General features: G+C 32.5%; 3 protein-coding genes across 3 annotated transcripts; 2 read left to right on the top strand and 1 right to left on the bottom strand.

Annotated features, from left to right (window-relative positions):
- Positions 1–3636: 3636 nt before the first annotated feature.
- LOC143537924 (peroxidase N1-like) lies at positions 3637–6144 on the top strand. Its single transcript, XM_077031592.1, has 3 exons — positions 3637–4085; positions 4191–4353; positions 5545–6144. The coding sequence occupies exons 1-3, from the start codon at positions 3708–3710 to the stop codon at positions 5961–5963; spliced, it is 960 nt and encodes a 319-aa protein (XP_076887707.1). The 5' UTR covers positions 3637–3707; the 3' UTR covers positions 5964–6144.
- A 1757-nt stretch (positions 6145–7901) lies between these two features.
- On the bottom strand, positions 7902–11822 carry LOC143537898 (large ribosomal subunit protein bL21m-like). Its single transcript, XM_077031560.1, has 6 exons — positions 11384–11822; positions 10731–10811; positions 8720–8821; positions 8390–8457; positions 8194–8318; positions 7902–8097 (listed from the first exon to the last, which is right to left on the bottom strand). The coding sequence occupies exons 1-5, from the start codon at positions 11798–11800 to the stop codon at positions 8207–8209; spliced, it is 780 nt and encodes a 259-aa protein (XP_076887675.1). The 5' UTR covers positions 11801–11822; the 3' UTR covers positions 7902–8097; positions 8194–8206.
- A 10301-nt stretch (positions 11823–22123) lies between these two features.
- Positions 22124–24171, top strand: LOC143537897 (uncharacterized). Its single transcript, XM_077031559.1, has 4 exons — positions 22124–22383; positions 22480–22540; positions 22942–23086; positions 23889–24171. Exons 1-4 carry the CDS (start codon positions 22173–22175, stop codon positions 24141–24143), a joined length of 672 nt encoding a protein of 223 aa, XP_076887674.1. The 5' UTR covers positions 22124–22172; the 3' UTR covers positions 24144–24171.
- The last annotated feature ends 569 nt before the right edge of the window (positions 24172–24740 follow it).

Here is a 24740-nt window from a genome sequence, read left to right as displayed (position 1 = left end):
TGATTCCTTATATATGTATGTGTATTCTAAGTTATAATTCGATACCGAACATAATATTGGAACATTGAACAACGTACACTAGCATGTAAACATAGATCGTGTATGTATCGGTCATCTCAAGTTGTGCATGTAATTAAGTTAGATGCTCAAAGAATCTAGTAACCTTTAGAAGTTCAAGTTATATGTCAACAAAACTCACCAACTCCACAAATCAAGAGGTAAAACAGCACTTGTTCTAAAGTTATGAGTCAACACATGTGTTGCATACGTAATTTTTTAATAGAACATATAAAGTGGGAAAATTTAGAAATAGAAAGGGGTACAAAGTTTTTAATGTAAATATTTAGCACTAAAGTTGAATCTTGAGTGGGTGACTACCCCCCTCTAAAGCCAAGATGAATGACTTGACGTTGGAGTTTTGCTCCACATTTTTTTTTGAAATGTTTGCTCAACATTTGGTACACATACAGACATACTCTTATTAATAATAATAATAATAATAATAATAATAATAATAATAATAATAATTAATTATTAATTATTATTATTATTATTATTGTTGTTGTTGTTGTTGTTGTTGAAGCATATTATTATTATTATTATTGTTGTTGTTGTTGTTGTTGTTGTTGAAGCCAAACCACAAATACATAACATGAACTAAAAAATCATATATTACAACCAAAGTTTAATAATTTAAACTAATAATCTACTATGGTGTCTAAAATAAAATGTAACAATTATTACTAACTAGTTCAAGACTTCAAAGTATTTTCACAATTAGTGAAGTTGTCTTCTAAGTGTACCGAGCTTGTTTTTATACGAGCTAACTCAACTTGTGAAATCACTATATGGTCACTGATTGAAAATTTTTGATAGTATATATAACATGTAAGTATCAAAAAAGTGTGTGGTCACTTAACCACAGGCAATCCTTAAATCTTAATGGGTTTGCCCTCGGAGTGTCAACAAGACGTTGATTAAAACTCGCCGAATACCCGGATGATTGTAGTTGATAGCTTTATTCGTATTGCTGAAGTTAGGGTAAACATAAAATAAAAATGACACATGGTCTCAAACTCTCAACTCAAAATATAAAGAAACAAATATAAAGTTTTGTTGAATGATTGAGCTTTTTTACTTATACAAGTACGTAATGATATAACTCGACTTGAAAACTTTGTATGTGGGACCGAATATACTTGAAATTGTTAAGCTATGTCTTAGCAAAATTCTAATTTGAAATTCCATAACTTTGGTTTCCATTTATATTTTTACTTTTAAAAACGGGTCATTTTTCATTTTATTGTAAAAGTAACGCTTGCTTTACAAGTGAATTATTAGAGTGGGAGGGGTATTTATGGTTACTACTCTTAAACTTACCAATCTTACATTGTCACCTTATTTTAACCTTTAAGTACCCACAAATTACAAAACTACTGATGGCACTTGTCCACATGTGTAATAAATTAATTATTAAGTAATTTTAATTTTCCAACATTTGCCATTGAATCAAGTTTGTGGCAAATCTTTGTCATAAAATAAACTCATGCACCCTACCCACATTGGATGGCGGTGGTGTTTCCATATGATTTGAAAACCATACACTCTACCCATATGGGTGCCTCGCCCTCTGTTATATGTTTGATTTTTTTAACTGAAGTGTCCTATGAAATATTCATTTTATCTTTATATTCTTTAAAACTAAAACGGCATCTAAAGTTTTGTAACGTTTTGTAAGTAGTGTTTTTCCCGGCATGTTGCGTCGAGCAGGTAAAACACGAGCGGTGGTAAAACATAAGCGTTGATACTGTAAGTCTACGCGAATTCGGTCGGTTTCAGTTACGTGTGTTATTATATCGGAACTAAAACAAAAATAAAACAATACATTATAATAGTTGGGGTGGACCAATGGCATGTTGTCAGTCGGTAAAAACTCGATCATTTGTAAAACCCGATCGTTATTGATCATGGGCGTTGAGGTGGTTGAGTCTACGCGAATTCGGTCGGTTTTCATCATGTTCGTTACGGTACCGAAACTAAAAAATAAACCGTAACTAAAACAAAATAATAAAATAAGAACAAAAACAAAATTCACATTCGGTAGGTTTTCATTACGTCCAAAATTAAAACAAAACAAAAATACTACCAATAGGGTGCCACAAAGCGGCCCAATCGGAGCTTTGCGGCATCAAATTTGTTAATTAATTATAACTAGAATTTTACCCAGCGCAATGCGCCGGACAATTGGTTGGTATAACCCGAGCGTTATGATGGAAAGTCAACGCGAATCGATCCGTATCAGTTACGGTCGTTATGGTATAAACAACGTTTAAAATCCAACGGTTAAAGCCACAGAATATAAATTCATCAAATTAATATATAAAAAACAATATATTTAAAACGACGTTTATGCGGTCGGTAAAACACAAGCATTGCAGTCCCCGGTGTTGCGGGGGTAGGTCGGTAAAACCCATGTGCTGAAAAACCAGAGCGTTACGACTGAAAGTCGATGCGAATTTGGTCAGTTTCAATTACGGTATAAACAACGTTTGTAAAACCCAATCGTTAAAATACAAAAAAATAAATTCGTCAAATTAACAAATAAGAAATCTATATATTTAAACCAATGTTTATTCGGTCAGTTAACCAAGCATTGCAGTCCACGGTGTTGTGTCAGTGAGTCGGTAAAACCCAGACGTTGTCGGTGCCGCACGTTGCGGCTGTAAGGAGACACGAATTCGGTGGTTTTGGATACGTTTGATATGGTACCAAGACTAAAAAAATAAATAAAACCCCAGTGTTGGTAAAAACCGAGTATTTTAAGTTCGAGCATTGCGGTGGTGAATCGGTAAAACTTGTGCGTTGGTAATACCTGAGCATTATCGGGCCTGGATATTATGGCGGTAAGTCTACGCAAGTTCGGTCAATTTTTAATATGTTCGTTAGGATATCAGTCTAAAACAAAAAAAAAAAGAAAAAAAAATTGGTCTGGCCAATGGTGCGGTGCCACTTGGATCAATAGATGGCCAAGCGACACCAAACTTCACAATTATATACAGTAATAATGTATAACCGATAAAAACAAGCAACTGTTTATAGATTTTTAGTCAATTCAACTTTTTTTGTTATTCTCTTATTGTTCTCACTAGTTAGTATTATATTAATTATATACAGAATATAAAGTAAAAAAAGATAAACCGAAACCTATTTATTTTATATGTCACTTTTATCTATTAGTAACATATATGACTTTTCTTAACCATATGATAATCGCTATACCTACTAGTTTTGTCAATTTTCCGCTAATCAACAGAATCATGTAAATTCGTAACTTGCAAAGAATAGATGGCATAGAGTTGTTTCCTTTAGTGGAAACATCCTTTTGAAAATAGGGTGTTTAAATTGCACCACCCTAAGTAAACTGGCATGTTACTTTTCATGTTTCGTTGTCACTTAACGTGATCAATTCTACCAACTAATATGGTATGATCAATAATAATTTTGCCATAAGTTGAATCCCACTTGTCAAGAAGTTTTAAAATGTAGCTTTCTCCTTCTATCCTCTACACTTTTTATACCTTAACTGACTCCCTACAATTACTATAAATACCCATCATCTCATATACGTTTCACTACACCAAAATACTTCATTTCATGCACACTTCTTTCACAATAGAAAGAAGTGAAAGATTTCATCCTTTAACATAATGACTATCTTAATGTGTCTCCTCTTAGCCACACTGACCACCATTGCACAAGGCCAAGGCACACGGGTTGGCTTTTACAGGACTACATGCCCAAGTGTCGAGTCAATAGTCCGAACTGCGGTTCAGTCTGCCGTCCGAGCCGATCCCACAATCGCAGCTGGTGTATTAAGAATATTCTTCCATGACTGCTTTGTCCATGGCTGCGATGGGTCTGTACTACTTGACGGTCCATCAAGTGAAAAGACCGCACCACCCAACCTCCCCTTGAGAGGATTTGAGGTTATCGATGCTGCAAAATCGCAGCTCGAAACCACTTGCCCTGGAGTGGTGTCTTGTGCCGATATTTCTGCGCTTGCTGCCCGTGATGCCGTGGTCCTGGTAATCGATCAGTTTGTGTTTTAGCAAGCTATGATACATATATGGTAATGGTGTTTGTGTGTTACCAAATAAGTTGTAATTAATTGGTTTTTAAGTATGTTGCAGGCTGGTGGAATTGATTGGCAAGTGCCATTAGGGCGTAGAGATGGATTGGTTTCACAAGCATCTGATACTGTAAACTTGCCTGCCTTTAATGATTCAATAAGTGTCCAAATCCAAAAGTTTGCTGATAAAGGTCTAAACATCCAAGATCTTGTTACTCTTGTTGGTAAGTTGCTAGAACGTACACAGTATATAAAAAAGAAAATCACCAAATAGACATGTTAGATCACTTTTTTTTTCTATTTATTTCAAAAAAATCAATAAATAAAGATGTCCAAAAGCAACCAATCATAAAACGCCATATAAGCCAAGACGGTTAAGAAGACTAAAATTTAGTTAACGCAAAAAAAAACTTGAAAGTATTACAAGTTCATGAAAAGAACCAATCAAATTAATAATAAATGGCTGCTAAAATATAGACAGTGATTTCCTTACAAGGCTAAAACTTAGTTGACGCTTTTCTCAGTAGGCTAAAATTTAGCCTATGCTTTTCACAACACGAGATGCCGCTTTTCTATGTAGGTTATAATTTAACCGGTGTACCTCATAGTATTTTTTTAAAAATTTTTTTGCCTCAAACCTCACTAGTCGGCTTAGCTTACGTGGTGTTTACTGATTAGATGTTTTTGGATATGTTTATTTTTGAAAAGCTAAAACTCAATGTGTACTTGAGAAGTAAAAATGGTTAACATGTCTATGGTACCAAATCAATTAAAAAGCATTATATAACTAAACTGATGTAACTTTAGACCATCCACATTCACAATGATTCAAAAACCAACCCAAACCAATCTTTTATTATAAAACTAATTTCTTTCTCTTTCACCTATCCAATCTAATCAAACCCAAACTTTTCACACTCATCAGCAACCCAATCTTCATTATTTTTTATTCAATAAATATAATTTATAACTGTTTTTCTAAGTGGCTAGAAATATAAAAAAAATAATGGTTTTATATTAAAAAAAAATATTCATCACACATATTTAAATAAGTAATGTTAATTTTATATAATTTTTTTAACTAACTCATTTTATAATAAAATTTATACATGTACGCTCATACACAACAAAAACTGAACAAGACTGTGCGTTTAAAATTTTATAAATACGTAATTATTAAAAGTTATTAGCAAAACTCAAAATTAGACATAAAACAAATTACTGTTAAAGAATAAAGAAAAATAAATTAAAAATATATCCACTCATATGGTGACATGTGACACCAAAATGAGTTGCAAACTAACTTGCTAGAACAAACCGGTTTGCCATCATTTCAATATTTTTTTATTCTAAATAGTGTGACAAACCAATGGTGGTTTGCCAATGGGAGTAGTCAATATATATATGTTTCCTAGGTGCGCATACAATTGGAACAGGTGCTTGCATAGTATTCAGGTACAGGCTATACAACTTCAACGGCACCAACCAACCCGACCCGGATATCAACCCATCATTCCTACCCCAACTTCGAGCACTTTGTCCCGAAGGCGGTAATGATTCAAGACGTGTAGACTTAGACACAGGGAGCGTTACCCACTTTGACACTTCCTATTTTACAAACTTGAGGAATGGCCGGGGAGTTCTCGAATCTGATGCTAAGCTATGGAGTGACTCAACCACACGACCAATCGTGCAACGGTTCCTGGGACTTAGCGGACTACTTGGATTGACATTTAACGTCGAGTTTGGAAGATCCATGGTAAAGATGGGTAATATTGAGTTGAAAACCGGGAGCCAAGGCGAAATCCGACGGGTTTGTAGGGCAACCAATTAATTAAATAGAAGCAGCCTAAATAAGTTTTTTGCTAGTATATATATTCTCATCTTTTCTTGTTTAATGAACAAGAAATATGTTTATTTTGTTTCATATAGGAACACTTAAGCTGTTTGAATAATCATCTTTTCTAAAAAGGAAAGAACAAGAATAAATAAAGACTGAATGGATTCAAACTGTACTCATTTTGTCCATAACTTAAATAAGATCATCTAAGTTTTATTACCTAATATTTTTCTTGGTGACATGGATTGATGAAACAACTCAATAGTCTTCATGCATGGCTTAACTAGTTACCTTTTTGTGGACGTACAAATAGTCAAATACAGACCATAATGTTGAAGATTATTATAAGAGTGGAACATATTTAAGATTAAGGATTGGATTCATATGTAAGGTTCTTTGTCATATAGCCATGAGTCAAATTTAACAACTACCTACTCGATATCACGATATGAATAGTAGTACTAAATACAATAACATATATAATGCAAATTGCATTATAGAAGTAATTAATTATAACTCTTTATTCCACTTCAACATATACCGTTGGCGATTTAAAAAAAACACTACTTGTATTAATTAACAATTGGAGCCAATTTGAATAAGGGGATGATTATCAAGAAAAAAAAACTTGTAAGATATAGGTCATTTAACAATTGACTAGCAGGTGTCTGCGTTTCCCGGCAAGTATGTAATTCTAAAAGTAATTTACTAATTCGATCGGTATGGGTTCGGTTCATTATAAGTTTTTTTCTTTTTAAAATGTTTTTATACTGAAACTCTTAACATAGTCACATATATATGTTAAGATTTTTTTAGACTTCTTTTTATTCTAACTTTATTTAATTTGACCATTGTCATTTTATTCATATTCAAATTAATGTGACCATGTGTGTTGATAAAATATCTAGCTATTTGTTTCCGCATGTTTATGTTTATGTTAATCTTGTATATGGATACTTCTTGTTGACACGAATTATCTATTTACATAGTTGCATACTTGCATATGTTATCAATATAATTATGACTTGCCGGTGTTTAGGTATATAGAATGTTGGGGCAGAGTCCAGGGATCAATTACAGAATTCTAGAAGTCAGTTTTGCAATTGCTTGAGCTGCCCATGCCCGGTCGATGAATGAAAAAGTGTCCAGTTTATCAACAAATATTAGAGTTTATTTTAAACATAGCAGTGACAACTATACATTATGCAGATTTATCTCTTTTGGGAATGCAGCAACTTTGGAGGCCTTACAAGTTACAACCTACTTACAGAATCAGATGCATTGAATATTGCTAAATCAATAGGTTTTAATGAAAAACATGACAGATTACATGTTCAGCCTCACATGTATATTAACACATGTCCATATAAGAAGCTAAATTAAATGAAAATGGGTTGAATGGGTCAACTTGCCAATAACCCCATGAGACATGAGTCAACTTCATGTTGGGTTATCGATCCACCAATCCGTTTAAATTTCTAATTAGAGTTTAATAATAAAATAAAATAAAATAAAATTAGGCGTTCATCCCTGCCAACGAGTTTAGACCAGTTACAAATTTGCATTCACCCACTAAACCCACATGCCTGTTTAATTAAGCGGTTTACGCATGTCGTGTTCGGGTTACAAGTTACATGGTTTAAGCATGTCCGGTTCCGGAATGGGTTTTCCGACATGATAAATTAAACAGGTCATCGAATCAAACTTTCGGTTCAACCCAAACCTGCCAAGCCTACAGAGTCTTGACTCAACCGCATTGGACCTATTACTTAAAGTCTTAAACCCACCCACCATTCCTGTCTTGACACCTCTAATACCCTTTTTTTATGAACGACCAACAAACAAAGCCGCCGGAGGCCACCTCTGATACTTTTTAACTTTTTTATCATGAATCTTTAACATGTAGTGTTTTATCTTAAAGCTCAAAAATACAAAAACTAGTTACCACTAAGTCTCAGTTTGAAGCAAAAACATTATGACTGCTAGTATTCTTCAACTTCTTAAGGAATCTGAGTCAGCCATGTCATCAATTATTGAAGCTCAATATTATACTGAAGTGAAGAACAGAAGCAGATGGTTCTTCCCTTTCACTGAAACTTGGGGACCACTATAGTTGAGCCACCTGACGCTGCAACAAATTCATAATCACAGTTAGTTAAATAATGAAAAAAAGAAGATAAATAAAACATAAAGAATTAAAGTATAATGAGATATTATCACCTACATTAAAGTCCATACTATGCTGTTACTGCTGCCTTTTCTACTTTCTTTGCAGGGGTTGGCAATGGCATTTCTGGCTTTTCAATTCCTTGTATATCGGTTATCCTCAGCTTTGTCAATTCCTGATAACATAATTATTTTTTTAAATTTCTATATTTACCATAATGGCCAGGTTGAAAATTGATTCAGCTTTACCTGTCTGACCTTTTGTTCTTCGATAATTCTTTCTTCTCTTTTTCTTGAATATGATTACTTTTGCATCTAACGCCTGCATATAACAGCAAAATAAAATGAAAGTGATTTTCATAATAAATCGGTTGAGGCAAATCGTTTTATAGCAAAAAAATAATTAAAAAATAAAGTATATGTGAGAACCTAAGATTTCAAAGTATGCATAAATCTCCATTGTTTTCCCATGATTGTTAGTGCTTATCAATACTCATATACATATTATAAAGTAATTTGATTATAACAAAGCTTCATTTTTTAGTGATTATTATAAGCGAAGAATATGTTCAAATTATTCTTACATGCTCTTCTACAACTGCATGAACTGCTGCCTCAGGCAATACGGGCCCACCAATCATCGTTTGAGTCTTGGATCCGAGCACGAGAACCTTATTTAGAATTAGCTGCAATGAAAAAGATGTCATAAAACAAATGATTATAGTTTATGTATGAAATGCTTATGGCAAGAAATGAATAAAAATAACCTAGCCGAGCCAAGGTGCGCCTTTGACTACTATGCCAGAACCTCAAATAAACTTGTTAGTGATAATTTTATATGATCAAGAGATCATCTAATACTTTAAGGTGATCTCATGAACCCAACTCTTTCTTCTTGATAAATAACCCTCTTGCGCCTGATAAACTTTGGTTATGGCGGTTTCATTAAGATATTTAGATACCTACAAAGCTGGATTGCAAAATTGTATGCAAAAGGTGAACCAAAAGGGTATCTTTGCAACGGGATGATCTGACAAACAAAAGGGCATAAAATGGAACATAGAAACTGTGAAAAAAATCCCACAACATTATCAAATCCACTGAGCCAGATCATAAAATAATTCCTTAAAAAGTGAGTATAAAAGAAAGATGGTACACAAAGAGAATAACCGTGAAGGAAGTAAAAGAGCGAAAGAAGCAGCCATCGGCAGAAACAACTAACAGAAAACTAGGCAATTGTTTCTACTCAAGAAAATCGAAACAAGCAGCATCCACCACATCTGTGTTAATAGCATAAACGAAAGTGTATTATTTTGTAGTTGTCAAGAAATCCACCAATATTCATTTCTAATCTCACTGTGAGTCTCGTTTCAAAACTACCAAAACCAACGAGTGAGTTTAAAATGTGACACAGATTGGGAGTAAAACTAAGTATTTGTGGATTTCAAAACAGCAACTACCAAACCAATAAACCTCTTGAATCTGTTTGGATCTCGCGGCCTCTGCTCTTTACAATTTTCAACGAATACATAGATTCTAGCAAGTTGCTTTCGCCGTTGTCCGCTCATTTCGCCCCTTCAATTCCTTGATGATCATATCCATGCATTTGTATCTTTTATAATTGTTTTTTGAAGAATTGTTTTCTGACCCGCCTCTGCCAATCTAACAATGCTTTAGGTTTCTTTAACAATTTGTATAATAGTTTTATGCCCCTCGAGTATGTCTGAATATCCCATTACAAAGATAAGATACCATTTTGGGCCATCTTATGCTTGTAATTCTACGATCTCATTTTGCAGATAACTAATATATCTTCATAAAACCACCATAGCCAAAGCTTATTAGGTACACAAGAGTTTTTTATTCAAAAAATTGGGATCATGAGATCATATAATACTATATAAGTTTTCATGAAGGCATAATGATATATAGCTTTTAAAAATTTCAATTAGAAATGAAACGCCAAGCAATTAGCAACTAACTAGTGATAGCTTGATGCTATAAACATTCTATAAAATTGTCATATACGCATATCCTCGCCTCCTCATAGACTTTTCCCTTCATGATTTCAAGGTCTATATCTCGACTAATGAAGCTTTATAGTTCAATGTTGTAATATGGATGGTTGACTTTAAACATTTCTCGAAGCTGGCAAATCATTTCACACAACCTAAAACCTATGATGCCAAAATCATAGCAGCCTATATATGTATTGTTTGTTCTTAAATGACACTCATATTCTAATTGCCTCGTTTATAAACTTTAAAGAACAAACTTACATGTTTTTCATTACAGAGCATGTGTGCATATGCCATATACCTACTTGTCATATATATGATCATCTATTTCTGTAGTGAAATATTATGATTCAATTTTGTAATACTATGCTTAACTTTAGACATTTCCACAAGCGGGCAAATCGTTTCACACAACCTAAGCACTATGATGCCAAAACCGTAGTTGTTAATACGGTAACAGCATTCATATTCTAATACCTCTTGTTTAAACTTTAAAGAACAAACTTACATTTGTTTTCAATACAAGGCATATGCACATATATCTGCTTATAAAAGAGTAAATTTGAGCTTAACTAACCTTGTCATTCACCTCGCAAAACTTCAACTTTTCAGTGTATATGCAATCCCCATTACTAACCTTGAACTGATGCGCTCCAATCTACAACATAAACAAATAATTACACCAATATAAACATTTAACATCCAACATATGCATTCATAATTCAACAACGGTATAAATTTAAAAAATAACACACTTGTAAACATATATACAATAATATATAGAAACGGGATCAAATACATTTTATTCTTAACATGAAAACCGTGAGAACCAATTTGTTGTTATTATTAGGTTTATTTTTATAGGTTTTTTCTGTTATTTTTTGTTCGTATTTGCTAATTTTTCGATTATGAGACGTTATAAGTATTTGTTGATTTATATTTTGTTGTTGTTATTAGATTTTTTCTTTCGTTGTTATAAGTATTTGTTGGTATTTGTTGTCATTATTTTGTTCTTGATTTTGATTATTTTGTTGTAATTTTTAGGTTTTTTTCTTTGTTATTACAATGCATTGTTTATGTATATTGGTATTGTAGTTGGTATTGTTTGTTACATTCTCATTTTTTTTATAAATTGATATTATTTCCTATGTTCTCATGTTAAGATTAAAATGTAACCTTCCCCATAATATATAACCAAAATACTCAAAACTAAGAACTAAAAAATATAACCTGAATAACAGCAAATACAGGTTCATACGCCTTAAAAACCCGGTCCGACCGCTGCAGCTGCCCGATCACCTTGTACCCGATAGCATCCGCCTCGGTTTCCTTTTCTTCCGGTGAATACTCTTTCTTTACATTTACAACACAACTCGCTACATTATTATTCTCCATAACATAATCATCATCGTCATCATATTCACTGTCGTCGTCTTCGCTTACGTCACTATTATCGTGTTGATCAGACGAATAATGGCGATACGTGGTGAAATGTGTTAGTGGAGAATTGAAATTAGGGTTTGAAAACGTGTGGTGAGATTTAGGGTTTAAATTGGGGAAATTTGGGATGTGGGTTAGGGTTCTGAGGTGCTGAAGTGATTTGTAAAGCTGTTGAGTTCGGGTTTGAATACACCGTCGATTCGCCATTGTTGATTCAAGCTTGTGTTTTTCCACTTGGTTCTGATCAGGGTTTATGGCTTCGCAGAGTGACCAATATTTAGCTGCAGAAAAATGTTTTTACCAATACGGGATGTGAAGGTTCGGTTATTAGTCTAAACTTAAATAGTAGCCGAGGTTATTGTTTACTCTATTTTGGTATTTTATTAATCAATGGATTTTGGTAAATTAATTCGGTTAATTTGTTGGTTTTCAAGTTTGGACTAAAACTATTACTTTAGTAATGCATGAAGTGAGGTATGCATATATGATAAAATGAATGTATGAATATATGAAATTGAAGTATAAAACATTTAATACTTGAAATGGTGGTATAAAATATAAAATTGTATTGATTGTCAAAATAGAAGTGTATGTGTGTGTATTAAGGAAACCAAGCAGTTCCATCATTTATGTGAGAAGTTTTGTTATGTGATTATCCATCTTGTAATGTCCGTATCTTTTTGTTGTTATAGAGTATAGTATTGATAAAATCATAGTAAATCTTAGAGATTAAAGTTTATTTGTAGTTCCTAATATGAACCTAATGAATAATGATTATGATGCCTAATTTGTTGTTGAAGAGAGAGATTTTGGTGTAGCTGAGATTAATTTGGGGCCTTTTATGCTATATTGATACTAGTTGCCATGAAAGGGTGGAGTTTGATCTAAATATTGTTTATGTGAGTTGTGAGATACTTAAAAGTGTTGAGCTGGATCGGGTATTTGTTGAACACACTTTCTAATTAGGGGTCAATACTAAGAGCAGGTGATGAGAAGTCATGTCTAAATGACATGTCTATAGTTATTCGATTAGTTTTATATAAATTAATTGGGTTGCAAATTACTTATGGTTATGCATTGTGTTTGAATCTTGTAAATGACATGTATGAGTTAATTATAGGAGTTTCACATTAAGTTGGAAGAAAACAAGCAATATTTTTCGTTTTGCTCACGAAGAATTCACATATTGGTATTTGGTTGCATGGTGGAGAGTGGAGACTTCTCATAGTGTCACTCATCTAGGTATTACTTGTATCTAAACATACTTAACTGTGGAATTCTAAAGAGATCTATAGTCGCAAGTTAATGAATTATGAGATGAGACATTCCTTATAAACCAAAATCTCTTTAGTCCACGATCGTGTTTAGGTTTTATAACCTATGAAAAATAGTTTATAGAATGGTGAAATTGATAGAACGTAAAAACCAAGTCATTTACACCAACATAATATGTTTTTGTGATCCATACTTGCCGGAATGTATTAAGTCTTTAAACATGTCAAAAATGTGTCGAATGACTTTAAGACTTGTATAAAACTAGAGGTGGTGCACATGCATTTAACGAAAATTTGTAACGTTCATTCATCATATGGATGAAATGTGTGTCAGTTCTCCACATAGCAGGGTTGATATCCATAATGTTAGATGCCTATTGAAACACCCTGCTTTTATTTGGGTAAATTATGTTTTTACAATTTTTACCAGAGTTGTGTCTTTGTTAACATCCAAAATTTGCCACTCGTGGTAAATATCATTTCATTAAAATATTTATTTTACAATAAAACATATTTGTTTGATAACAAGTTTTATTATACAAACTTTTAAACATAAGGGGGTGTTTGTTTGGCACTTAATGGGATCATTCAGATGTAGATATCTGAATTGGTCAGACATGGATGTGTTTGGTTTGTTCAAATAAAACCTCTTAATCAATGTTTTCATAATCGGACCGGACACCGAACCGGACGGCCTACCGGTTCACCAGTTCAACCGGTTGGACCGGCCGAACAAATTTGGTTAAAAAATGACGGATCAAGCTTAAAAAATTATTTTTTCAAAAAAAAAATATTTTTTTCTTTAGAAAACCGGTTCAACCGGTCCGGTTTTCCGGTCCGGCCGGTTCCCTGGCAACCGAGCGAACTATGTGAACCGGACCGGTCGGTGGACCGAATCCCGATCAGACCGGTTCGACCGGCCGGTCCGGTTTCAACAACATTGCTCTTAATGATTCAGTCCAGCTCTGAACCATTCAGCATCAAAAAATGGCTGAACCATTCAGCGCACACATATGACAATTATACCCTAACACGCATAGCTCTCTTCTTCCTCACCACCGATCTTCATCAGCCTCTACACCTTCTCATCGTCGACCACCACCGTCGCCGGATCCGAACACCGCATCTCTTATTTGCTACAACGATGTAGAATCAGGCTCAATATCAATGTATGATTCAATCGAGTTTTATTCCGTCCTCGGTTGATTAAGATTATATTCTGCTAGTCTGAATCCTCACCAGAGATTCAATTTTCAATCAATTTCCTCAACCTGTCCAATTAGGGTTTACTAACGGATTCTGATTTCAATCACAACTTCTGTAACTAATAACATGTTGTTCAATTCAATCTATGCTACCTTCAATTCCCAGTCTATCTTCTTCGTCCTCGTTTTGTCGTCCTTCTGTAATGGTGCAGCAGATTTCTTCGGTTCAGGGAGCTTCTGCTACTTACGCTAAGGAAAAGAATCGTTATTTCTCATTGTAAGGTTTCAACTTTTCGATAACCAAATTTATTGATTTTGTTATAATTTTGAGAATTAAAGCTGGTAATTGTTTGGTGCTTGTTTATGTAGATTATTTGCTCTGATGATTTGCCTTGAAAAATGTGGTTTATTCATCAATTTGATTGTGATAATGGAGATTTTAACATCAAAATTGTTCAGAAGGGTAAAATAGTCATTCTGGATAATCATTCAGATGTCCAACCAAACAGCACTTACTGGTTCAGCACTTATTGACTGAGAGTCTCTTAATCATTGACCTCTTACTGGTTCAGCACTTAATGATTCAGCACTTGCCAAACAGCCCCTAAGTAGGGTTCATTTACTAGTCCATTCACATCCACGAAGCTACTTTTGGTGTGTCTTTCCTGAGTTTAAAAATATATTTTTATTAGCTTTTGCTAAGTAAATATTTTTATTTCAAAATATATTTGTATAAATTTATTCAGATTTACCACCCAAATTCTTTATGATTTCAATACACGAAATCCTCCTATTTAATCCTCATTACGAGGTTATTTTTAATCCATAAGGATTATTAATTTCTTTTTTATTTTATTTGGATTTTAAAACCCAAACTCCTTAAGATTTCAAAGTTTGATATCCTTTTGCACACATGACAAAATTTTTTGGAGTTTCAATTACCGACACTCTCAAAAACCGTAAACCATTTTACTTTTATAAGGGATCACACTCATATTTATTTCAAAATGTTGTCCCTATTTTTAGTCACCCTTCACATACTTGGGCTCATAATATCGTAAATCATTTTTTAAATAACTATAAATTTGCATGCTAAATAAACACGTATGGCACATTAATAAAATACAACATTATTAAATTATGGATTGATGTAGTTACTTATCGGTTTCAGTAACTCGAGTATAGAGGTAGGGTAGAAAAAAATCCAAATACCCGTAAAGATTGTCCACAGGTGAAAAAGGACTCCCTCAAAAGTCACCCGCGGAACACATTAATTACCCGCATAACTTAAGTCAAAGGAAGAATAAGAATAAGGTCCAGAGACTATTTGCAGAGTGACATAGGCGTCCTCAGAATTCATCCGCGGGGCACTATCCCCACCCGTAAAGAAGACCAGAGGATAACGTCAGAGGGATAGCTGTAGTTAACTAACTTCCTTCTAAATGATTTGCAAAGATTCTTTCTTGGAAAGAACGTGATGTAACAGCTAATAAGAGGAGGACAACTGGTCAGGTTGTTATAACTATGCACATGGCTATTTAGCTCGTCCTATCATATGCGGACACATATCCAGGTTGTTACAACAAGCGTCTTCTAGAAGAGGGACTGCTGGACCAATAATATTCCCTAATCACTTCGGCTATAAATACCTTCGTCACCTTCACAAGGTATCCACTCACTCCCCACGATTTACTCTAAATATTTCAAGTACTTTTCTCTCCTTAAGAACGGTACTATTCTCACGCCGGATGGTGGGTACGGGAAGACCTCCCTCTTGTCCTTCCCGTAACGAGTTCACGGTGGCTGTTTTGTAGGTTTCCGTCATCGGACTTGGAAGATTGGACTTGTATTGGTAATTCGGTAATTGTTTGACCCGTATCCTATGGACTCATTGATCTATTCCCTCTAGGGATTAGATCCGTGTTTCTTCATCAAGTGTAGAAGATGGTCGTTACTTTCACTTTCGTCTCTAAAATATATTAAAGCTCCTTTGGTTTGTAAGACTTTTTATATAATATATATTAAAGCTACCTTGGTTTGTAGGACTTTTATATATAGTAAGCTGATATATATACACTTTCTTGCTGGCTACGATTTCTTTCTTCAAGAAGAGTTTTCAATCTCATCGATGAATAACAAAGATGCATTATTTATCTTAATGAGATCTGGCATCTAATTCCTTACTTCCTCGTTAGGACTACAACCCATTATCTAATCATTATTAAACATTACACTACGTTTCACGTGCACTTTCATATGTTATTATAGTATTAATTAGTATGTTTTGATAAAAATATACATGTAACAGGATTGTTATAAATAAATCATATATTAGGAGTTAATTAGGAAATATAATTATATTTAATATAATTAAAAATTTAATTAATAATAGGAAAATTGGATTTTAATAATCCCAACTTAATGCAGTTAGCCGATAATAATCTCAACTTTGAAAATAGCTGTCACTGGTCCCAACTTTCACACTATTTGTTTTCACTGGACCTCCGTTAAAAAACATAACGAAGTTAAGTTTTTTTTCAAATTTCGAACTGATATTTTAGGGCTTTTGATCGGAATGAGGATACGAGTCGATTTATGTAAAACTCACCTTCAAATGGTTGTCCAAGCGACTAAAGGATGTCTCAATTCCGGTGTTTAAACTTGTATGTAACAAAAATCAAGTTGTTTGAAGCGATGTTTCGAGTTAAGTTTTACATCAAATGATTTGTATTCTCATTCCGATCAGAAGCCCTAAAACATTAATTTGAAATTTGGAAAAAAGCTAGCGTCGTTAAATTTTTTTTTAACAGAGGTCAAATGAAAACAAATAGTGTGAAAGTTGGGACCAATGACAGTTATTTTTAAAGTTGAGATTATTATCGCCCAACTGTATTAAATTGGGATTATTAAAATCCAATTTGTAATTGTACTTTTAAAGACCCTAGTATAGGTGTTTGGCGGTCTATATATTATTATTCTATTTAATTAATGTAGTAAATTAATTTAATTGCCTATTTACATTATGTGATTTATTGATACATATGTACTAGTTTAGACCCATGTACTATATGGGTTATTTATAATGATACATTATCTAACAAATCTATCTATTCTAATAAAAGACTACTAACTATTGTCACTTGTCAATCTCTTAGCCACTCTCACATTTTTTTTAACTCATTTTAATACATGGTCCTTATCTTTTAATTCATTTAATATATGAATTCAATTTTTTATTAAATATAAATCCTTATCAATTCATTCATTAACATTAACTGTGAGATAAGAAAATAATAAAATATCAAAATTAAAGTTGCAAATCTATTAGAATAAAATTTTAAAGTCACATATAATTGCAAATTAAATAAAATAAAGATGCATTATTGTCGAATAATTTGGATTTGTATGGAACCTACAAATTGTTTTTAAACTGGGATTCGAACAACAATGCACAATTTTTTATATAAGATTGGTTTCAAATTTAGATTTAAATTTTTCTCATATGCATTTGAAATCAGGAAAATGTGTGTTTTTTTTTAATTTTCACTAAAAAATTTGTATAAATATTGCAAACATGTAGAATATTTATTATATATATCTTAAACATTATAATTATAATCCATATGTATAACGATTTACTATATGAACTATTTAATATTTATTTATATGACCTTTTTGGTGTAGTATAAATGGTTTTAACAATAAGAATATCAATATTTAGTTTTCAATATTTTCTTTCATAACTCAAACCAAAATGCTGCAGATTTATATATTTTATGGTTTGGTTTACAATTTTTTATTCATTTAAATATATTTAATTTAATATGCTTTAAAGATAAATTACTTGACTAAAAGCATTCAAAACGTTAAACCAAAAAATTTGTTTTAAATCTCATTCCGCTATTTTCGTTTTTCAAAAATCATTTAGGATATTGAAACCTAGAATATCGTTTTCATCAGTTATTTACATACTTTCAATATTATATTAACTTATTAATTTTACTCCTTTACAAATACAACGAACCGGGTTATGTTAGTTTTACATATTGGTTAGTACAAAATTAAAGTGTTTATTATGGTTTATATTCAAAATAATAAAGTTATACATATTTTTATATAAAAAAAGCTACAGTTATACCATTTATTATTAAAATTTATAAAAATTACTTAAAATTCACATCTTAATCATACTGTAACTTAATAGAAATATATATTATTTTTATTTTTTATATTATTTGTAACTTAATCATGCTTCTCATGATATTTCAAGTCCATTATCACATTAATTTTTTAAAAAAATAAATAGTTAATCCGGTTAAAAGTCATTTACCATGTTTTCATAAAATCCAAACTCTTTGCTTCTTCCTTTTTTCTATGGGTATGTTTGGCAATGAGCTTTTAAGAGCTTCAAGCTTTAAGCTTTTAAGAAAAAAAACTCATATTAGTAAAAAGCTTTGTTTGGTTGAATTAGCTTCAACTTTTTAGATTGGTAGAAAAAACTCTATATTTAAACGCTAGTATTGGTAGCGTTTGAGAAAAAGCTAGCTACAAGCTTTTACATTTGAATTTACAAGATTAGTACTTGAACTTCTATCAACTTTTGTTAATTTATATAATAGTTACACATTCAACTCCTATTCAAAACTAACTACCTCCACGACTTTTTTAAGGGCCATAACTTTTTCACACGTTATTAATTTTTTAAACAAATCACATCATAAAAACGAGCATTTTATTCTCTTTAATTTGAGTATGATATTGTTATAATTCTTTAACTTTAAAAAATTAACAAACTACGTGATTATCGGTTAGGATCGGTAACAAGTCGAGTCATGTGTAAGACCAAATTAGGGTCAGAATAAGTCGATACAAAAAGGGTTAAATTAGCTCGGTTCGTGTCAATATGTTTTTGAGTCGAAAAGGGTAAGGTCAGAACATGTTTCAGATTAGAACAATGCATGTTCAGAGAGGGATTCATATCAAAATAGGTTGGTTTAAAAAAGTATCTATTTGAAATTACTGTATATTTCAGCTTTGTTTCTTGATTTTCGCCATCAGTTACACGCTTACAGTCTTTTCCATGAATTACACGTCTACATTCAGGTTATGTATGCACTGTCATCAGGTGAATCATGTAGGGGTGTGCATGGGTCGGTCTGAGGCGTTTTTGAGCCGAACCCATAACCATAACCGATATGTCGGTTAATGGATAACCATAACCATAACCGACCCGTTATGGCGGTTTAGGTTAATCGGTTTTTAAGTTATAGTGAGTCGGTTATGAGCCCGTTAACCGTAACCAAAACAATGTAACTAGGCCTAAAAGTTTGGTACCAGTTATTACAAAAAAATACATGACATAATCTAACAATGTTATAATCCATAATATTAAAACCAAATATTCAAAAAAGAATGACGTTATATAATCCAACAATGAAATTTGACTTAATTTGATAACAAACATCGAACCAAAAACATCAAAATGATATAATCCAACAACTTGTTTGGTGGAAGATAATCCCAAACATATTAAACACATTGTTGGTTAATTAAACGGGTCGGTTCGGTTATAGTGGTTATGGAATTATCATTAATCAAAACCGACCCGTATTTGGCGGTCGATATAAATTCATTAAACCGACCCATCGGTTATGTCGGTTATCGGTTAAAAGCGGTTCGGTTATATTGGTTATGGTTCGGTTTAACGGTTATGGCGGTTAAGTTGCTCACCCCTAGAATCATGTACCGACACTGATTATGCGGTTGATGTTAGGTTGTGCGCCCATTCCACCGCACCACGTGGGCACCCAACTAGTTTTATTAAAAGCTTATACTACTCTGCCAAACACCTAAACAAATTTAAAAAGCTACAGCTAACAGCTACCAGCTTCCAGCCTTCAGCTTCCAGCTTACAGCTAACAGCCACCAGCTAGTTTTGCCAAACATACCCTATAAGTTGTTAAATTATATATATCTATTAGTTAGATATTCCAATAACTTCCCATAATATTAACTAATAACACGAGATTAGTATTCAAAATTTATACATTCCTAGTCTAATCCTTTCAAGTATTATAAATAAGAATCACTACATTCACTCTATTCAACTTTAAATATTCCAACATTCTGTTAACTCAGAATAATCATTGTTATTTGACCATGCTTTAATGTTAGTATGTCTTTGTCATTTTCTAGAAATTACATTCATATGAAATGAAACAAATCATTTTATTATATTTTAATTTCGATTTTATATGTCTCTTGATTATACAATTGTTAATTATAAAATACAAAATAAATTAAAAACTTGTCATATGCAGAATATTAATGACAACAAATTTATCATGATCAATTAATTTCAAATTCTAAATATTCTAAAGATGATTATCTAATCAAAGTTCAAGTAATCTGTTTTTTGGGACAATAATGATTTTTGGATAAACACGGGCAGATAATCTCAAATGATATCATGTTAATTGATTAGAATGTATGATAATGTGTATAAATATTTTTTTGTTAGTTTCATGGATACATTATCATTTATCCATGGTTGGTATGTACTTGAAGAACCTTACTTGTCACACGAAAGAGTTATAAGCATGCCTATATGTTACCTTATCAAGAGTTACAAGTAAACATGTACTAAAGATTTTGATTTTTGATAAACAATTTATACTGACCAACACAGTCACAAATGTAGTGTATAAGTAAGGTTTTACTTATTTGTGTAATATTAATTATGTAATTTCTGTAATTTTAATGTAAATTGTAATTATATTAACAACATATGATCATGTTGTTGATTGTATTTCAGTTAATGGTTAAAATTTAAAATTTTCATCAATTACCCGTGTAATACACGGGCCTCAAACTAGTAACTGATATATAATAAACCTATCAAACATTGTTAATGACCACATAGACATTCTACAATTATATTTACAACAATTTTAGAATAAATAATACACTTTATTTTTAAAGAATTATCAGTTTTAACACATACGAAACAAATCAAAAAGCAAGAAAATACCCTTAAATTTCTATCAATGCACTTTTTAGATGGATAAGTCTCAATAGTAATTGTAAGACACTAATATAGGGTGTTTGGCGACCTATAAAAAAGACCAAAATCCAATTTAGATAGACCAAACTCTTCCAAATACAACCAATTAACTTCATACAATTATGAATTTTGCTAACAAAGATAAAGGTCAAACAAACAACCAGATTTGTTGTTTGGATCTTTAGACACGTAACTGAAACGAAGAGCAAAGTTAATGAGTTATTAATCCACCGAATCAACATAAACAAAGATGAATTAAAGCTAAAAGTAATACTATTAAGATCCCGCCAAACTATTAAACTGAGATATAATATACACGAACAAAGTAACGATATATGAAATCAAAAGTCTACAAATGAACTAGAAATTTATTGAGAAACATAAAGTCTTACATAGAGCACTCTAAGTGTTCACAAAATGAATGATTGAGAAGTTTTGCAAACAAACCTTGCGAAACTCCCTTTAACCTTGCGAAACCGTTGCAAAATATAGTATCTTCATTTCTTCAAGCTCGTTTCCACCACGTACCATGGCTACTCGTCTTCTAACTTGATGTGGTCGATATCAATTACCTAATTAAAACCCTGCATGTGCCGATATCAAACATGGATGGATCCAGATGTTGAAGTGTGATTATTGACTTACGAAGAGAATAATCACAATCCATAGGTACTTTCATCATGGGTTGGGTTGATAATGATTGTTCGATTCTTATAATGTGAAGTGTGAAATCGAAAGACGAAATCCATTTGATAAACCATCGAAAACGATTTAGTTTTTTTCTTCCTTTCTTTTTACAATTATTTCAATTCTTGTTTAAAGACGATGATTTAAGAAAGAAGGAATAAAATAAAATAAAATAAAATAAACTTGTAATTATAAAAAAAAAGTTTAAATAATTAATTATGAAAAAAAATAACAAATAAAAAGAATTTAGAAGTAACTGCCTACTATTAACCCACTATCACTTGCAAACAAAACACCAAAACTAAAACACAACAAACAATCTTCACTTCACTTCACACAGTCCGGCAGCCATGGCTTCCAACGCATTCTCCAACTCTCTTATTTCTCAAATCACTCTCTCTCACCGGCGGCCGGAAACCCAAAACCTATCCTTCAGCCGATGCTCACTTCCAACCACCACCACCACCAGATCTCCGTTCTTATCAACTCAATTGAAGACCAATTTCACAGTCAACTGTTCTTCAACTGGTACCTCAAAAGACGAAACCCCAATTGAGCTCAGTAAGTAAAACCCACTTCAGATCTTTCACTTTCCAACTTAATCTTCAAAACCCATGTCTTAATAATAATAATAATAATATCGCCATTGCTGTTTAGGGTTTCCTGCGTTTCCAACGGTGGTGGATATTAATCAGATTCGTGAAATTTTGCCCCATAGGTTTGTAATTTCTGATCATTGTTGTTGTTTTAATTAGGGTTTGGTGTGTTTCTGTATTTGTTTTAAAAACCGGTTTTTTACTCGCACTGGAATAGACTAATAAAGGAATGCCCAAATGGGAATAGTCTTCGGTTATAATTGCTAGGGTAAAAGATTGTTTTTTTAATACGGGCCGCAAACTGTAAAAAATCTTTTGGGTTTTAAAACCGGTTGAATGGTTTAAACTGGCATTTTACAAAAAAAAGGGCGATTCAAAGGTTAGTAAACCGCCCTAAAATACCGGGCCCTTGTACGAAATCCGAATTTACAAAAAAACCGCCGGTTCAAAGGTTTATTGAACTCATTTATTCATTTGTGAATCTGTGTTGAGATTTGAGTTGGGGTTTTGGTGGGATTTGTAGGTTTCCGTTTCTGTTGGTGGATAGGGTGATTGAGTATAATCCTGGAGTTTCGGCTGTCGGGATCAAGAATGTGACTATTAATGATAATTTCTTTCCGGGTCATTTTCCGGAGAGGCCGATTATGCCTGGTGTTCTCATGGTTGAGGTAAATAATTACATGTAATTAATTATGTATAAATTATTTGTTGTTCTCCGGTGTGTATTCTGTGTGTTTGTAGTTTGCTATCTTGAAATTTGTCGCATTGCATCAAGGTTTAAAATGACTACTGGTTTAAAAGATGAAAGTTAGATGCTTTAGTTGGGCGGTCTTAATAAAAGTGTTAAATGGATTTAAATCTAAAGTTTGTATCTTTGCTCTTCTCTGTTTGTGTTATTAGATGATAACATTAAAAAACTGATTATTATTTGCTACAAGAAACTAAACATTTTGCTTCTGCATTCTAAGGAATTAGCAGATAGTGAGTTTTATATAAGCTGCAAGCCTGCAGTAGTGCAGTTAATATTATTATCAAGTAAAATTACCCATATATTTAGATTTTATATCACAAATTGTCTCTTTATTTTCTACAATATCTTTTTTTTATGCCTGTTTATGTATTAATTCCTTAGATAATTAGAACCTTTTTTTTTTTCAAAACTCCAAACAAGTAATTATCTGGTTTTATAGCTTTAAACAGCAAAAGCACATCCAAACACTATCTGCAGCCCAAAGCTGATTGTCTTATTCTAAATATTCTCATTTTCAAAATGCACATCCAAACAACCCTCTAATAGAATGATAGATGACCGAAAAATGGAGCTTAATTTGTAATAGCTTCAGTTGCCAACTAGGCACTAGTGGCTGTTTTGTAAATAAAGCAACTTTTGTCGCATCTGTTTTGATATAATTTTTAACAAAAGTCTAAACTTTCATCTTTTTGGCTAATAATTCAACATTAATATTTCAGGCAATGGCACAAGTTGGTGGTTTGGTAATGCTGCAGCCGGAAGTGGGTGGGTCACGTGAGAATTTCTTCTTTGCGGGAATTGACAAGGTGAGGTTTAGAAAGCCGGTGGTGGCGGGAGACACCTTGGTAATGAGAATGACATTGACCAAACTTCAAAAACGGTTCGGGATTGCAAAAATGGAGGGAAAAGCATATGTTGGAGGTGAGGTTGTATGTGAAGGTGAGTTCCTGATGGCTATGGGTAGTGGTGAGTGAAGCATCTTTTTCCGGTTTTATATTCTTATGCTGAGTTTAAGATTAATTGTAATCCTCCATACAGAACCATTTGGCTTTAATGAGAGTGTTTCCTTTTTATGCATTGGCTTTTAGATTTATAATGTTTTTTTATTAAATTCTATAGGAGTATAGAGTATAGATGGGCGGGTCTGGTACTCTGGTAATGCGTCGAGTCAAAACATGTTCGTTGAAATGGGTCATGTTTTAGTACGAGTCTAAATTAGTTGGCTTGGGTTGGCTTGACTAGGGTGTAAACTAGCCGGGCTGAGTCTGAACTCGACCATGCTCAAGCTTGGCTGGTTTAAAATTTATTAACTAACTTGTACACAATTTAATTATTTTATAAATATATATTGTAATCATAATTTATACATCTAAAATAAGTAGGCAATAAACCTTTGTATTACACGAGTTGAGTAAAGAAAATAGTAAATTAAATATTAAATATATAAATCTTAGCATACTTTTATTATAATAATTATTATGAATTATATATTCAATATATTAAGTAAAAATTATATGCATAATAGACTCATTTGGGTTCGCTAGCCAACTCGAGCTTGACAAGTAAAGACT

The sequence above is a fragment of the Bidens hawaiensis genome, unplaced genomic scaffold (assembly GCF_021521415.1).
Source record: "Bidens hawaiensis isolate Kalapana, Puna unplaced genomic scaffold, B.hawaiensis_p1.1 tig00011436_1, whole genome shotgun sequence".
NCBI classification, from domain to species: domain Eukaryota; kingdom Viridiplantae; phylum Streptophyta; class Magnoliopsida; order Asterales; family Asteraceae; genus Bidens; species Bidens hawaiensis.
The sequence above is the reverse complement of the archived record's forward strand: the minus strand, read 5'-3'. Positions and strand labels throughout refer to the sequence as shown.